The sequence below is a fragment of the Ranitomeya variabilis genome, chromosome 1 (assembly GCF_051348905.1).
Source record: "Ranitomeya variabilis isolate aRanVar5 chromosome 1, aRanVar5.hap1, whole genome shotgun sequence".
Lineage (NCBI taxonomy): Eukaryota > Metazoa > Chordata > Amphibia > Anura > Dendrobatidae > Ranitomeya > Ranitomeya variabilis.
In genome coordinates, this window is record NC_135232.1 from 713,296,244 (window position 1) to 713,312,965 (window position 16,722).

A 16,722-nucleotide genomic window follows, 5' to 3' on the forward strand; every position below is an offset into this window, starting at 1 on the left:
ATACTACATGGCCTGTGCTATATAATATGTGGCTGCTATATACATACATACATAGATATTCTAGAATACCCGATGCGTTAGAATCGGGCCACCATCTAGTAGATAGATATATAGATCTATAGATAGATATATAGATCTGTATCTATCTATAGATATATATATATATAGATAGATGTATTTATAGATAGATCGATAGATAGATCGATAGATATATCCATATATCTATCTAATTATCCATATATCTATCTATATCTATCCATAGATATATCTATTAGTGATGAGCCAATATAGTCGTTGCTCGGCTTTTCCCGAGCACGCTCGGGTGATCTCCGAGTATTTGTTAATGTTCGGAGACTAAGTTTTCATCGCCCAGGCTGAATGATTTACAGCTATTAGCCAGCTTGATTACATGTGGGGATTCCCTAGCAACCAGGCAACCCCCACATGTACTCAGCCTGGCTAATAGCTGTAAATCATCCAGCTGCGGCGATGAAAACTTACCGTATATACTCGAGTATAAGCCGAGATTTTCAGCCCAAATTTTGGGGCTGAAAGTGCCCCTCTCGGCTTATACTCGAGTCATGATCGGTGGTGGGGTCGGCGGGTGAGCACTGTCATATACTTACCTAGTCCCGGCGATCCTGTCGCTCCCCCTGCCTGTCACACTGTCTTCGGTGCCGCAGCCTCTTCCCCTGAGCGGTCACGTGGGACCGCTCATTAGAGAAAAGAATAGGTGGCTCCACCTCCCATAGGGGCGGAGCCGCCTATTCATTTCTCTAATGAAGCGGTGCCGGTGACCGCTGATAGAGAAAGAGGCTGCGGCACCGAAGACCAGCTGTCCGGGGGAAGGAGCGGGACGCCGGGAGCAGGTAAGTATCGCATATTCACCTGTCCTCGTTCCACACGCCGGGCGTCGCGCCATCTTCCCGGCGTCTCTCCGCACTGACTGTGCAGGTCAGAGGGCGCGATGACGCATATAGTGTGCGCGCCGCCCTCTGCCTGATCAGTCAGTGCGGAGAGACGCCGGGAAGATGGCGCCGAGGAGCTGCAAGCAAGACAGGTGAGTATGTTTTGTTTTTTTTTTTATTGCAGCAACAGCTATGGGGCAATAATGGACGGTGCAGAGCACTATATGGCACAGCTATGGGGCAATGGTGCAGAGCACTACATGGCACAGCTATGGGGCAACGGTGCAGAGCACTATATGGCACAGCTATGGGGCAACGGTGCAGAGCACTATATGGCACAGCTATGGGGCAGTGGTGCAGAGCACTATATGGCACAGCTATGAGGCAACGGTGCAGAGCACTATATGGCACAGCTATGGGGCAACGGTGCAGAGCACAATATGGCACAGCTATGGGGCAATGGTGCAGAGCACTATATGGCACAGCTATGGGGCAACGGTGCAGAGCACTATATGGCACAGCTATGGGGCAACGGTGCAGAGCACTATATGGCACAGCTATGGGGCAACGGTGCAGAGCACTATATATATGGCACAGCTATGGGGCAATAACGGTGCAGAGCACTATATGGCACAGCTATGGGGCAATGGTGCAGAGCACTATATGGCACAGCTATGGGGCAATGGTGCAGAGCACTATATGGCACAGCTATGGGGCAACGGTGCAGAGCACTATATGGCACAGCTATGGGGCAATGGTGCAGAGCACTATATGGCACAGCTATGGGGCAATGGTGCAGAGCACTATATGGCACAGCTATGGGGCAATGGTGCAGAGCATTATATATATGGCACAGCTATGGGGCAATAACGGTGCAGAGCATTATATATATGGCACAGCTATGGGGCAACGGTGCAGAGCATTGTATATATGGCACAGCTTTATGTGGAGCATCTATGGGGCCATAATGAACGGTGCAGAGCATTATATGTGGCACAGCTTTATGTGGAGCATCTATGGGGCCATAATGAACGGTATGGAGTATCTATTTTTAATTTTGAAATTCACCGGTACCTGCTGCATTTTCCACCCTAGGCTTATACTCGAGTCAATAAGTTTTCCCAGTTTTTTGTGGCAAAATTAGAGGGGTCGGCTTATACTCGGGTCGGCTTATACTCGAGTATATACGGTAATCTCTGAACACTAACAAATACTCGGAGATCACCCAAGCAAAGAATATACTCGCTCATCACTAATATCTATCCATAGATATATGAATAGATATATCTATGTATCTATCTATCTCATTCCTTCTATCTCTCATTACTTCTATCTATCTATAGATCTACCTATCTATCTCATTCCTTCTATCTATCCCATATCTATCTAGCTATCTAACTATCTATCTATAGATAGAAGGAATGAGATAGATAGATCTATACATAGATCGATAGATATTATCTATAGATCTATCTATCCCATATCTACACTGTGTGCAGAATTATTAAGCAAGTTGTATTTTAGAGGATTATTTTTATTATTGATCAACAACTATGTTCTCAATCAACCCAAAAGACTCATAAATATCAAAGCTTAATATTTTTGGAAGTTGGAGTGTTTTTTTTTTTTAGATTTGGCTATCTTAGGAGGATATCTGTTAGTGCAGGTAACTATTACTGTGCAGAATTATTAGGCAACTTAATGAAAACCAAATATATTCCCATCTCACTTGTTTATTTTCACCAGGTAAACCAATATAACTGCACAAAATTTAGAAATAAACATTTCTGACATGCAAAAACAAACCCCCCCAAAATTAGTGACCGATATAGTCACCTTTCTTTATGATGACACTCAACAGCCTTCCATCCATAGATTCAGTCAGTTGCTTGATCTGTTTACGATCAACATTGCGTGCAGCAGCCACCACAGCCTCCCAGACACTGTTCCGAGAGGTGTACTGTTTTCCCTCCCTGTAGATATCACATTTTATGAAGGACCACAGGTTCTCTATGGGGTTCAGATCAGGTGAACAAGGGGGCCATGTCATTATTTTTTCTTCTTGGAGACCTTTACTGGCCAGCCACGCTGTGGGGTAGTTGGAGGCATGTGATGAAGCATTGTCCTGCATGAAAATCATGTTTTTCTGGAACGATACCGACTTCTTCCTGTACCACTGTATGAAGAAGTTGTCTTCCAGAAACTGGCAGTAGGTCTGGGAGTTGATTTTCACTCCATCCTCAACCTGAAAAGGTCCCACAAGTTCATCTTTGATGATACCAGCCCATACCAGTACCCCACCTCCACCTTGCTGGCGTCTGAGTCGGAGTGGAGCCCCCTGCCCTTTACTGATCCAGCCTCTGGTCCATCCATCTGGCCCATCAAGAGTCACTCTTATTTCATCAGTCCATAAAACCTTTGAAAAGTCAGTCTTAAGATATTTCTTGGCCCAGTCTTGACGTTTTACCTTATGTTTCTTGTTCAAAGGTGGTCGTTTTTCAGCCTTACTTACCTTGGCCATGTCCCTGAGTATCGCACACCTTGTGATTTTTGTTATTCCAGTAATGTTGCAGCTCTGAAATATGGCAAAACTGGTGGCAAATGTCATCTTGGCAGCTTCACGCTTGAGTTTCCTCAATTCATGGGCAGTTATTTTGCGCCTTTTTTGTCCAACACGCTTCTTGCGACCCTGTTGGCTATTTACCATGAAACACCTGATTGTTCGGTGATCACGCCTTAAAAGTTTGGCAATTTCAAGACTGCTGCATCCCTCTGCAAGATATCTCACAATTTTGGACTTTTCAGAGCCCGTCAAATCTCTCTTCTGACCCATTTTGCCAAAGTAAAGGAAGTTGCCTAATAATTAAGCACACCTAATATAGGGTTTTGATGTCATTAGACAACAGTGCACCCCTCGTCATTACAGAGATGCATATCACCTGATTTACTTAATTGGTAGTTGGCTCTCAAGCCTGAACAGCTTGGAGTAGGACAACATGTATAACAAGTATCATGTGATCAAAATACAACTTGCCTAATAATTCTGCACGCAGTGTATCTGTCTGTCTGTCTGTCTACTTATCTATCTGTCTATCTGTGTGTAATGGAGTGTGGGTGGGACAAATGTAAAAGAGGAGGTTGGACAAGAAATTACATCACAAATCTTTTTTTTTTGCTCAATAATAGATCTTTATTTAGCTTTCAAAAACGCATACAAAAACGCATCAAATCCGCACAAAAAACGCATCAAAAAACGCGCGGATTTTTACCTGCGTTTTCTGCCAAGAGATGTGGATTCAGTGCGGAAAAATCCGCAAGCAAATCCTCAACGTGTGCACATAGCCCAAAGACCAGTCCGTATATTTTCATGGATCATTTGTCGTACTTTGTGCTAACTAATTTGTCTTGTGAGGGTATGTGCACACGCTGCGGATTTTGCTGCGCATCCGCAGCGGATTTGACGCTGCGGATCCGCAGCAGTTTTCCCAAAGTTTACAGTACCATGTAAACCTATGGGAAAAAAAACCCGCTGTGCACATGCTGCGGAAAAATCCGCGCTGAAACGCAGCGGATTATTTTCCGCAGCATGTCAATTCTTTCTGCGGATTCCGCGGCGGTTTTCAATATGCACCAATAGGAAAGTGCAGTTGAAAACCCACAGGGGAATCCGCAGAAGAAACTGCGATAAAATCCGCAGTGAAAACCGCAGTGGTTTTGCACTGCAGATTTTCCAAATCCGCTGCGGAAAAATCCGCAGCAGAATCCGCAACGTCTGCACATACCCTAAGGCTTTTTGTAAGCAATTGCCTGTTACTGCTGTGACCAGATTCTAATAATGACTGCTCTTACCATAGAGAACCAGATCCTGAGTGCCTACTCTACAGATTCATTGATCTTACAGTAAAGAACTGCCTCTTTAGGTTACTGGGCAAACGATTCACTGATTTTTACATTGGAGACCCAGCTCCTGAGGTGACAGCTCCAGATTCACATGCGGAAGAATGCTTATCCTCCGTGGAGATTGAACCTATTTTTCTCCAGATGAAGGGAATTTTGCTTGTCTTTTCTGTGGGGAGGGAGCTAAGTTAGTTATATACTTTATATAACCATTGTCCAAAAGCTTATTCCAGCTATCACTCCCAACTCTCTATTCACACACTTGCTCGCTTCCAAGCTATCTTTCCTGACTCACCCATACACACATATGCTCACTTACGGCTATGCCTCACGACTACCCTATACATACTCGCTTACGGGTATCCCTGCCATCTCCCCCATAAAAATGCTCACTTCCAACTATCTCTTATAACTCTTTCAAACATGCTTGCTTCCAGCTACTTTCCCCTTCGCTTCCAGCTATCCCTTATGACTCCCACTTCCAGTTATCTCTTAAAACTCCTCAATACATGCTCACTTCTAGCTATTCCTCAAGATTCCCCTATACGCGCTCACTTCTAACTATCTCTCAAAACTCACCTATACATGCTCGCTTCCATCTATTCCTCATGACTCCCCCATATACGCTTGCTTCCAGCTATTTTCCCCTCGCTTCCATCCCTTATGACCCCCCCACATGCTCACTTCCAGCTATCTCTTACAACTCCTCCATACATGTTAACTTCTAGCTATCCCTCAAAAATTGCCTATAGATGCTCGCTTCCATCTATCCCTTGTCACTCCCCCATATACATTTGCTTTCAGCTATTTTCTCTCTTGCTTCCAGCTATCCCTTATGACTCTCCTCACATGCTCACTTTATCACTTACAACTCCCCCATAAAAGCTCGCTTCCGGCTATCCCTCACAACTCTTCTATACACACTCGCTTCCGGCTATCCCCCACGACTCCCCCATACAAGCTTGCTTCCAGGTATCCCTCATGACTCCCTCATACACACTGGGTTTTAGCTATTTTTCTCTTCACTTCCGGCTATCCATTGCTACTCCCCATACACGCTTCCAGCTATTGCTCACGACTCCCCCACACATGATCGCTTCTAGCTATGGCTTTTTTCACACTTCCGTCGGTACGGGGCCGTCGCTAAGCGTCGGTGCAATGTACCGACGGACGTTGTGCAAATTCGGGCAACTTTGCAGGATGCGTTTTTTCCACAGAACGATGCATTGCGACGGCCCCTAAACGACGGAAGTGTGAAAGAAGCCTATCGCTCATGACTACTACCCCAAACATACTCTCTTCTGGCTATTCCTCGTGACTTCCACATACACTCTCGCTTCCGGCTATCTCTCACGACTTTCCCATACACCCTTGCTTCTAGCTATATCTCAAAATTCCCCTATACATGCTCGCTTCCAGCTGTCCCTCACAACTCCTCCACACACACTCTCTTCAAGCTATCCCTTATAACTCCCCTTGTCACATGCTCACTTGCAGCTATCACTTACTACTCTTCCAGACATTCTCGCTTCTAGCTACTCCTCACCACTCCCCCATACATGCTTGCTTCTGGCTGGGATTCAACTTTTTTCCCCCCTTGTTTCTGGCTATCTCTTATGACTCTCTCCCATCCTCCCACTTGCTCACTTCCAGCTATCCCTCACAACTCCCCCATAAACTCTCTATTTTGGCTATCCCTCACGAATCCCCATACACATGCTAAATTCCAGCTATCTCTTATGACTCCTCCATACATGCTCGCTTCTAGCTGTCAGTCAAGACTCACATATACCGCTCGCTTCCGGCTATCCCTCACCACTCCCCCATACACGCTCACTTCTATTTATCCCTCACGACTCCCCATACATGCTCTCTTCCGGCTATCTTTCACGACTCCCTTGTACACTTTTGCATACGGCTATCCCTCACAACTCCCCGCTTGCTTCTGGGTATCCCTCATGACTCCCCCATACACGCTCGCTTACAGCTATCCCTCACCACTCCTCTACATGTAAATTGCCTCTTCAGAGAAAAAGAGGACTTGAACTCTATAGCGCCACCTGTTGGAAGTAGCGATCTTACAAGTCGCAATCAACCTTTTAATGAGTTTTGCAATATGACTTAATATAAAAGCCAAATCAGTATCTCAATTCGCAGACACAGTGTTTTGGGCTGTTGGCCCTCGTCAGTGTGAAGAATGATAACTGATTTGGCTAGGTGAGAGGCTCTGGACTGAGGTCTAAGGCCATGTTCACACGCTGCGGTTTTTACCGCGGAACCGCCGCGATTTTGATGCTGCGGGTCCGCAGCAGTTTCCATAGCGTTTACATTAACATGTAAACCCTATGGAAACCGCAAACCGCAGTGCACATGCTGCGGGAAAAACCGCGCAGAAACGCAGCGGTTTACAACCCGCAGCATGTCACTTCTTTGTGCAGAATCGCTGCGATTCTGCACCCATAGAAATGCATTGAACCGCTTACTTCCCGCATGGGGCTGTGCCCACGTTGCGGGAAGTAAGCGGATAATGTGCGGGTGGTACCCGGGGTGGAGGAGAGGAGACTCTCCTCCAGGCCCTGGGAACCATAAAATAGTGTAAAAAAAAGAATTAAAATAAAAAATGAAGCTATACTCACCTCTCAGCGCTGCCCGCGGCCGTCCGGTCTCAGTTGCTGTGCCGAACAGGACCTGTGGTGACGTCGCGGTCACATGACCGTGATGACGCCGCGGTCACATGACCGTGACGTCACGAAGGTCCTTGTCGGCACAGCCGCTTGCAGCGCCGGGGAGATCGCGACGTCAGAGGGTGAGTATAGCCAATTTTTATTATTTTTTACATTACTATTGATGCTGCATATTGCTGCATATGCAGCATCAATAGTACAGCAGTAATCCCGCAGCGGAAACCGCGGAACAAGCCGCGATAAATCTGCAGGGATAACCACAGCGGTTTTGCCCTGCAGATTTTCAATTCCGCTGCGGGATTAACCCGCAGAGGAACCCGCAGCGTGTGAACATGGCCTAAGGGGTAAGGTTTCTCCTTGTGGAGAGTGACATACCAGCTCTGGCTTGTCTAGGTAAGGAGGCTTATTCTCTTATGCTCCTCTGGGAAATGTAATATGCAAATTGCTTCTTCAGAGAAAAAGAGGACTTGAACTCTATAGCGCCACTCGTTAAAGGGTTGATTGTGACTTGTAGGATCGCTAATTCCAACAGGTGGCACTATAGAGATCAAGTCCTCTTTTTCTCTGAAGAGCATTGCACGGCGAATAAGCCTCCTTATCTTGACAAGCCAGAGCTGGTATGTCACTCTCCACAAGGAGAAACGTGAGGCCATCTGTCGCAATCCGTCGCTAATACAAGTCTATGAGAAAAATAATGGATCCGGCGGCATCAGTCGCCGGATCCGTTTTTTTTTCAAAATTCGACGGATTGTGACTGATAGCAAAAAACTGATGTGTGAAAGAGGCCTAAGTCATATTGCAAGACTCATTAAAGGGTTGATTGTGACTTCCAACAGGTGGCGCTATAGAGTTCAAGTCCTCTTTTTCTCTGAAGAGGCAATCTGCATATTACATTTCCCAGAGGAGCATAGCACTCCCCTACACACGCTCACTTCCAGCTATCCCTCACCATTCCCACACACACGCTTGCTTCTAGCTATCCCTCACGACTCCCCCATACACGCTATCTTCAGCCCAGCATTCTAGTGTTCTGATTAGAGAGGTTGAAGCTAACCACTGTAAGACCTCTTTTTCCCCTTCACACAACGCGGGTGGCAGCGTATCTTCCCTGACAAGGCTCAAGTATGTTGAAAATACTAAATCCTTCTTTTGCCTGCTGTCTGCTGTCCCAATAATCAGGAGGTCCCGATGCACTTAGATGAGGTGCAGGCTGGCAGACATTTAATCTAGGGTGGGCACCACCTAGGAGTGAAAGGAACTGGTTTACTCTCTTGACATCCCTTCGTAGTGGGAGTTATCATAAATGGGGCATTCTGATGCTTATGGCTATAAAGATATCTCATGATTCTAAGCCGGGAGAATGGGGTACAATTATCGGTGCCGCCTGGGCGTCTGCCCTCCTACGCTCTGAACGAACGCACTTTCCTCGCCAGCAGATCTGCAGATGTTTGCTTAGTACCACTTAACGTGCAGCAGGGGTCAGGATAGGTATTAGTGGCAGGCAGGAAATATCCGATCCCTTACACCCAAGCACAAGACAAGCTAACATCCCGATAATCTCCCTTATAACCGCCGCCGCACACACAGGGAATTCGAGATCGGCCACTCCTCTATAAACACGCGGAGATTTCTTCACCCCATGTGAGGACACTGCTGCAGTGTGTGTTATTACAGCCGCTATCATTGTAAATTCCTAAATAATCTTGATTTGTATCTTGTTTTATACTCCAGTCACGTCCAAAGCTGCATGCACAATTTTACTGATTTTCAGTTAACACTCAGGTTGGGGACTTTGCATTTTGTTGCTGCCTCCTGCTGGATGACTGTTATTAAAGCACCAGAAGAGTCAAGCCCATGGGATTGATACCTTGCCTGAGAGATTAAGGCCACGTTCACACATCAGTATTTGTAAGCCAAAATCAGGAGTAGAACGAGTCAGAGGAAAAGTAAAATAGAAACCTGTCACCACTTTTGCATTTTTCATCCACTCCTGGTTTTGGCTTACAAATACTGATGTAAAATACTGACCAAATACTGCTAATGTGACTGTGACCTAAATTATCGTCCCGAGTCAAAGCCATAAGACTGAGACACATCTGATAGGGAAATTAGACTGTGAGCTTCTGGACTCAGTCAGGGAGTCAGACAGGGAAGAATATTTGAGAGATGCTGAGTAGTGATGAGCGAGTGTACTCGTCGCTCGGTTTTCCCGAGCACGCTCGGGTGGTCTCCGAGTATTTATGACTGCTCGGAGATTAAGTTTTCATCGCCTCAGCAGCATGATTTAAAGCTATTAGCCAAGCTGAGTACATGTGGGGATTCCCTAGCAACCAGGCAACCCGCACATGTACTCAGCCTGGCTAGTAGCTGTAAATCATTCAGCTGCTGTGATGAAAACTAAATCTTTGAACCCTAACAAATACTCGGAGGTTACCCGAGCGTGCTCGAGAAATCCTGAGCAACGGGTATACTCGCTCATCACTAATGCTGAGCTGTCACACCAGACAGGAGGCTTCACTCAAGCCTACTCCACCTGTGCAGAGATCTCGTAGCATCTCCTGTCTAGAGTTAATGCTTCTGCAGACTATCTGGGAAGTCTTAGCAGACACTGTATGATTATGGTGGGGTGATGTTGGAGCAGTTGAATAATAATTCATTTTTAGCACCTTCTACCCTGCGAGTTGTGCCAGGTCTGGTAACATGACTTGCTTAGAGGACCTCCAGGAAGTCTTGACAGGTGTGCAGTGCGTGTCGGGTGCACAGCGTGTGTCGGTGAGCTGGAGGTTTAGGAGAAAATCACATGTGCTGTCTTTCTGTTGTAGTTCTTAGGCTGGTTTCACATTTGCGGTTGTGTCCACAGCGTATCATCCGCAAACGCATGGGAAAACTCATGCAAACGCATGATAACGCTGTGTTTTTTACCCGCATCAGCTTATGCATGACGGGGAGAAAAGGCTGCATTTGCATGCGTTTTTTGCATGCGTTTGCTCTTTATATGTGCATGTGTTCGATATTTCTAGGAGGGCATGTCTAAATCAGTTCCTGGACATGCACCGTCCGATGTACGGAAGCGCATCGAATGCATGCGTACGCAAAAACATGCGTTCCCATAGACAGTAATGCGTTTTTAACGTACTCATCCGCATGCACATACCTGCGCATATTTGACGGAAATTTGCCACCTCAAAAAATTGCAACATGGTGCGTTAGCCGCGCCCCACCTAACACCGCGACTAAACGCATGCATAAGCGAATGCATGCACCTGCGTCTACAATGTTAAAGATATGAAATCAAGACACATGCGGATGTATGCGTCAGAAACGCTGCGGACACAACTGCAAATGTGAAACCAGCCTTACAGCCGCCGTCCCTTGCGCAATGGGATCTGTAGCACACCACACACTGGCTTGGGTGCTGAATTTTGTCTTTAAAGGACCACAGCTCTCTGTGGAGTTTGAGGGCCCTCGTGACTGCTGGGGCCCCTTGGGGTCAGTGAGTACTCACACAACAGTTAGGTTGGTGCCGTTGAATGCGTGGCTCTGCAGCTCGGTAAATCCATTGTTGTAGAGTTTACTGAAGAGACAGAAGCAGAATGAATGAGATAGAAAAGCCACGGATCAGTGGAGGATCATTGGTCACTACTCACAGGGTCAGAAATCCACTCGTCAGGCCCTGGAAAGCATTGGTGGGCACAAGCGCCATATTCGGATTATCAGCAATCTCCCTGCAGAGACAAAGAACACAAGTGGACTACAAGTCTCATAGAGCAAGACGGACTCCCCCTGTGCTACAGGGGACAGCTAGGCGGTGGTGTGGCCGTCACATCTGTACGTGACCCTATAGGGCCCACTATGAACGCCTTGTGTGTGCAATGAGGCCATATCATTAGAAGAGGAGCAGATGGGGTCTCCCTACAATTCTATGATAAGAAGGGTCTGCAGCATCCCGTTCCCCCCACAATAGCGCAGACCTGAATATACCGTTCACCCAGGGAACGCTGGCGACTTCACTTTAGGGACTGATGGGTGAATGAGACGTATCCCCCTCTGTAACAATGTAACAGCCAGGTCATGTGACTTACACGAATACGCCGCCGACCACAGAGTGGATTTGGCTTAAATCAGGGAACATAGAGAGGCCGGTGTTCAAAATCCCTCTGGGAAAAAAAAGAGAAGACATTCAGGGTGACAGCAAGGTTCTCCACATTCATGTTGCCCCCAAACTGCACTGCAAGCAACTAAAGGGACTGGAAAAGCAAATTGCTTCTGTCCTTAGCCGAGAAGGTGGATATATCTGTGCTGCAGGAGTAGAAAGACTTTGTTTTAAAGAAAACCATCATTTGGTTGGAGAAGGCGTCCAATAGGGGTCCAGACTTCTTCTGCGTCTTTCGTTTATAGAGTAGGGAGGATGATGGAGGGGTAGGCCAGCCAGTGCATCCACATCTGCAGCCCCATCCCGAGCACTCACAGGTAATTCAGCAGCGGCAGCTCCTGGAACGTCCCGACCTCGATACTCTTCAGATTCATAAGACTTCGGATTTCTCTGCAGCAAAAGAAAATGAAAATGCCAAGCTCCGTGATGAAGGATGTGCAGGTATAGGTGCCTATAGTGGCACAGAGTGAGGAGAGACCTAGCCCTAGATAACAATGCATCCTCTGCAAGCTGAACCTCCCTGTCGTGGACATCGAAGCCTTCCACCCGACCCGTCACTACACATCAGTGACAGGTGGAGGTATGAGATGCGGCGTGCCTCAAATACTGATTAACACAAGATCGGTCAGACTACATGGCTGGTCCTCTCCCAGGAGGGGGTTAACCAGGGAGGTGGGTGATACTGATTAACACAAGATCGGTCAGACTACATGGCTGGTCCTCTCCCAGGAGGGGGTTAACCAGGGAGGTGGGTGATGGCTTATAACCCAGGCCATATGTGCTGTGATCAGGACGTTATCAGCATGATGTCAACGGGCGTAGCACAGCACAGGATTTGGCTGCTCCTGCTCAGCCTGAACGGGTCGGCAGCTTCACCATTGGCCTGAGTGCCTAGAAATGTGCGTTAACCACTAACAGGCACTGGCCCCTCACTCTGGTATCAGTGACATGAAAGCTTCTCCAGCAGGTGGCGCCCAAGCTTCCAACATAAACCTCTGCCCAGCACAGATGCCTGAGAGATGGAGCTTGGCAAGTAACTATGTGGTCCTGCTCCACAAGGACCACCAGCGGCAGCAACCTAAAGGGATTATTTTGGTCACCTTTATTCAGACAAATAATTGGGAAAACGCACACGGTGATACCACACCACAAGCATAATGCACACCATGATATCACACTACAGGAATAAAGCACACCGTGATATCACACTATAGGAATATTGCACACCGTGATATCACACTACAGGAATAAAGCACACCGTGATATCACACTACAGGAATAATGCACACCGTGATGTCACACTACAGGAATAATGCACACCGTGATGTCTCACTACAGGGATAAAGCACACAGTGATATCACACTACAGGGATAATGCACACTGTGAGGTCACACTACAGGGATAATGCACACCGTGATGTCACACTACAGAAATAATGAACACCGTGATGTCACACTACAGGAATAACGCACACTGTGATGTCATACTACAGGGATAATGCACACCGTGATGTCACACTACAGGAATAATTAACACCGTGATGTCACACTACAGGGATAACACACACTGTGATGTCATACTACAGGGATAATGCACACCGTGATGTCACACTACAGGAATAATGAACACCGTGATGTCACACTACAGGGATAACACACACACTGTGATGTCATACTACAGGGATAATGCACACCGCGATATCACACTACAGGGATAACGCACACGGATATCAAACTACTTGGATAATGCACACAGTGATATATACGTATTCCACATGAGAATAAGCATTCATACTGCATACACACATGCACATACTCACACTGACAGCTATAGACACATTCTACATAAGTAAAAGCATTCATGCTATATGTGATTCCAATGAAACCCACAAGGGATACATTCACTATAATAAGGTAGCAGAGCTACTCTGGTCTCCATCTGGCCTCTGATCAGTGGTGTCCTTCTTTTCAGAGGTGCAAAAAACTGTGGTCGACGGCACTTTTATGCATTCATAAAAAGACGTACATTGCCAGATCACAAGTCAGATAGCATCTACAGTGCCTCCATCTGACTCATTGTAGAGAATCTTCCGTCAAGGGTTCCATCTGAATCACATATTTCAGAGATTTACACAGAGACCCTGGTGTAAGCGCTCAAAGCATAGGGCAGGACAACTGTGAGCCAAGCCTTAGGCCGGCGTCACACTCAGCGTAAGACAATACGGTCCGTTTTTTACGGCCGTAATACGGAGAAATAGTGGTCCGTATGTCATCCGTAGGCAGGGTGTGTCAGCGTATTTTGCGCATGGCATCCTCCGTATGTAATCCATGTGGCATCCGTACTGCGATATTTTCTCGCAGGCTTGCAAAACCGACATCTAATGGATTTATGTGCTCAAATGTCCGTTAAAACATATATACAGTATATATATATATATATATATGTCATTGAGACACATATATATATATTCTGTATTTATATTTAATTCAGCGCGATATATGTGAAAAGCCGATAATTCAATTGCCGGCTTCTCATTTCTCCTTCCCAAACCCGACAGGATATGAGACATGGTTTACATACAGTAAACCATCTCATATCCCCTTTTTTTTGCATATTCCACACTACTAATATTAGTAGTGTGTATGTGCAAAATTTGGTTGCTGTAGCTGCTAAAATAAAGGGTTAAATGGCGGAAAAAATTGGCGTGGGCTCCCGCGCAATTTTCTCCGCCAGAATGGTAAAGCCAGTGACTGAGGGCAGATATTAATAGCCTAGAGAGGGTCCATGGTTATTGGCCCCCCCTGGCTCCAAACATCTGCCCCCAGCCACCCCAGAAAAGGCACATCTGAAGATGCGCCTATTCTGGCACTTGGCCACTCTCTTCCCACTCCCGTGTAGCGGTGGGATATGGGGTAATGAAGGGTTAATGCCACTTTGCTATTGTAAGTTATGACACCTATCCATTATTAATCCAATTGTATGAAAGGGTTAAAAAACACACACACATTATTAAAAATTATTTTAATGAAATAAACACACCGGTTGTTTTAGTATTTTATTGCTCTCTCAATCCACCTGAAGACCCTCGCTTGGCAAAATAATAAACCCACAATATACATACCATCCGAGGATCTGTCAGGTCCCACGATGTAAATCCTTCTGAAGGGGTTAAATCAATTTACAGGCAGGAGCTGCGCTAAAGCACTCGCTCGTACCTGTAATCCCCGGGTGCTGAAAGGAAAGCTGGGTGATCTGTACTTACATTGAGTTGCGGTGAGGCGCCCTCTGGTGGAAGGATCCTTCAGAAGGATTTACATTGTGGGACCTGACAGATCCTCGGATGGTATGTATATTGTGGGTTTATTATTTGGCCAAGCGAGGGTCTTCAGGTGGATTGAGAGAGCAATAAAATACTAAAACAACCGGTGTGTTTATTTCATTAAAATCATTTTTAATAATGTGTGTGTGTGTTTTTTAACCCTTTCATACAATTGGATTAATAATGGATAGGTGTCATAATTGACGCCTCTCCATTATTAACCTGGCTTAATGTCACCTTACAATAGCAAGGTGACATTAACCCTTCATTACCCCATATCCCACCGCTACACGGGAGTGGGAAGAGAGTGGCCAAGTGCCAGAATAGGCGCATCTTCCAGATGTGCCTTTTCTGGGGTGGCTGGGGGCAGATGTTTGGAGCCAGGGGGGGCCAATAACCATGGACCCTCTCTAGGCTATTAATATCTGCCCTCAGTCACTGGCTTTACCATTCTGGCGGAGAAAATTGCGCGGGAGCCCACGCCAATTTTTTCCGCCATTTAACCCTTTATTTTAGCAGCTACAGCAACCAAATTTTGCACATACACACTACTAACATTAGTAGTGTGGAATATGCAAAAAAAAAGGGGATATGAGATGGTTTACTGTATGTAAACCATGTCTCATATCATGTCGGGTTTGGGAAGGAGAAATGAAAAGCCGGCAATTGAATTACCGGCTTTTCACTAACACCGCTGCGTATTTCTCGCAAGTCATACTGCTGGTCCGTGTGGAATCCGTATTTTTCTCGCCCCCATAGACTTTCATTGGCGTATTATTTGTGCAATACGCTGACAAACGCAGCATGCTGCGATTTTGTACGGCCGTAGAAAGCCGTATAATACAGATCTGTAATATACGGCTGATAGGACCAGACCCATTGAGAATTGTGCCGTTTGTTTGGCGAGTTTTACGGACATATTTTCTGCGCTCTTACGTCCGTAAAACTCGCTAGTGTGACTCCAGCCTTACTGTGATCTTTGAGAGGTAGAATGAACAAATCAGCAGCAGGTGAAGAATTGGTTTTATTTATTTTTTACGCCATTCCTCGTGCAGTATAAGTGATTACGTGACTTTATTCTTCTGGTCTATGCGATTACAGCGATACCAGATTTATATCTCGTTTTTATGTTTCGCTGCTGTCACAAGATAAATTACGCTTTTTTTTTACAAAAACTAGTTTTTGCATCCCCATATTTAGACAGCTATAATTTTTCAGAAAAGAATATACAACACACTGGCGCTAATTCAAAGAAGCCCTAAAGCCGCTGATATCAAGACAAGTACTGTGCCAACTCTGTAAAAAAAATTGAAAATTCAATAGAAAAAGATAGATATTGCGGTAAAGGCCAATACTAAAATGGCTAATACTAAAATGGCTATTGTGCCATAAAACCACACTTCAATATGTGCCTCAATTATACTGCTTGCTATAGCACACCGTCACCAACACAATGATAAGCGTTAAATCATACAACTAATAATAGTGAATGCCACTAGCACTAGTGAATGCCACTAGCAAATATAGGTAAACTGACTGAACAGCGATCTAGTCTGAACTGGTGCATAACCAAAAAAGACTTACATAGCACAAGATTTGGCCAAAAAATGTTCACACTAGGTAGACAGGTCAGGGACCCATCCAATCCATGAGATTACCTTGACGATGGTGATGGTGGATGGGCTCACATTTTTTGGCCAAATTTTGTGCTAAGCATCTCATGTGTTTTTTCATAGATTTCACAAGCCATTATGCTCTTC

At 45.8% G+C, this 16,722-nt stretch overlaps 1 protein-coding gene across 5 annotated transcripts in view; it reads right to left on the minus strand.

Moving 5' to 3' along the window:
* The window catches only part of TSHR (thyroid stimulating hormone receptor), a 127,836-nt gene that overhangs the window by 42,808 nt on the left and 68,306 nt on the right, over positions 1–16,722 (minus strand). For 4 of the 5 annotated variants that reach the window (XM_077267448.1, XM_077267451.1, XM_077267449.1 and 1 more), the window contains 4 exons: positions 11,958–12,032; positions 11,572–11,646; positions 11,137–11,214; positions 10,995–11,063 (listed from right to left, as the gene is read on the minus strand). In XM_077267448.1, coding sequence (XP_077123563.1) covers positions 10,995–11,063; positions 11,137–11,214; positions 11,572–11,646; positions 11,958–12,032 — 297 coding nt within the window. The remainder of the gene's footprint in view (positions 1–10,994; positions 11,064–11,136; positions 11,215–11,571; positions 11,647–11,957; positions 12,033–16,722) is intronic. The other variant, XM_077267450.1, reaches the window with a different exon arrangement.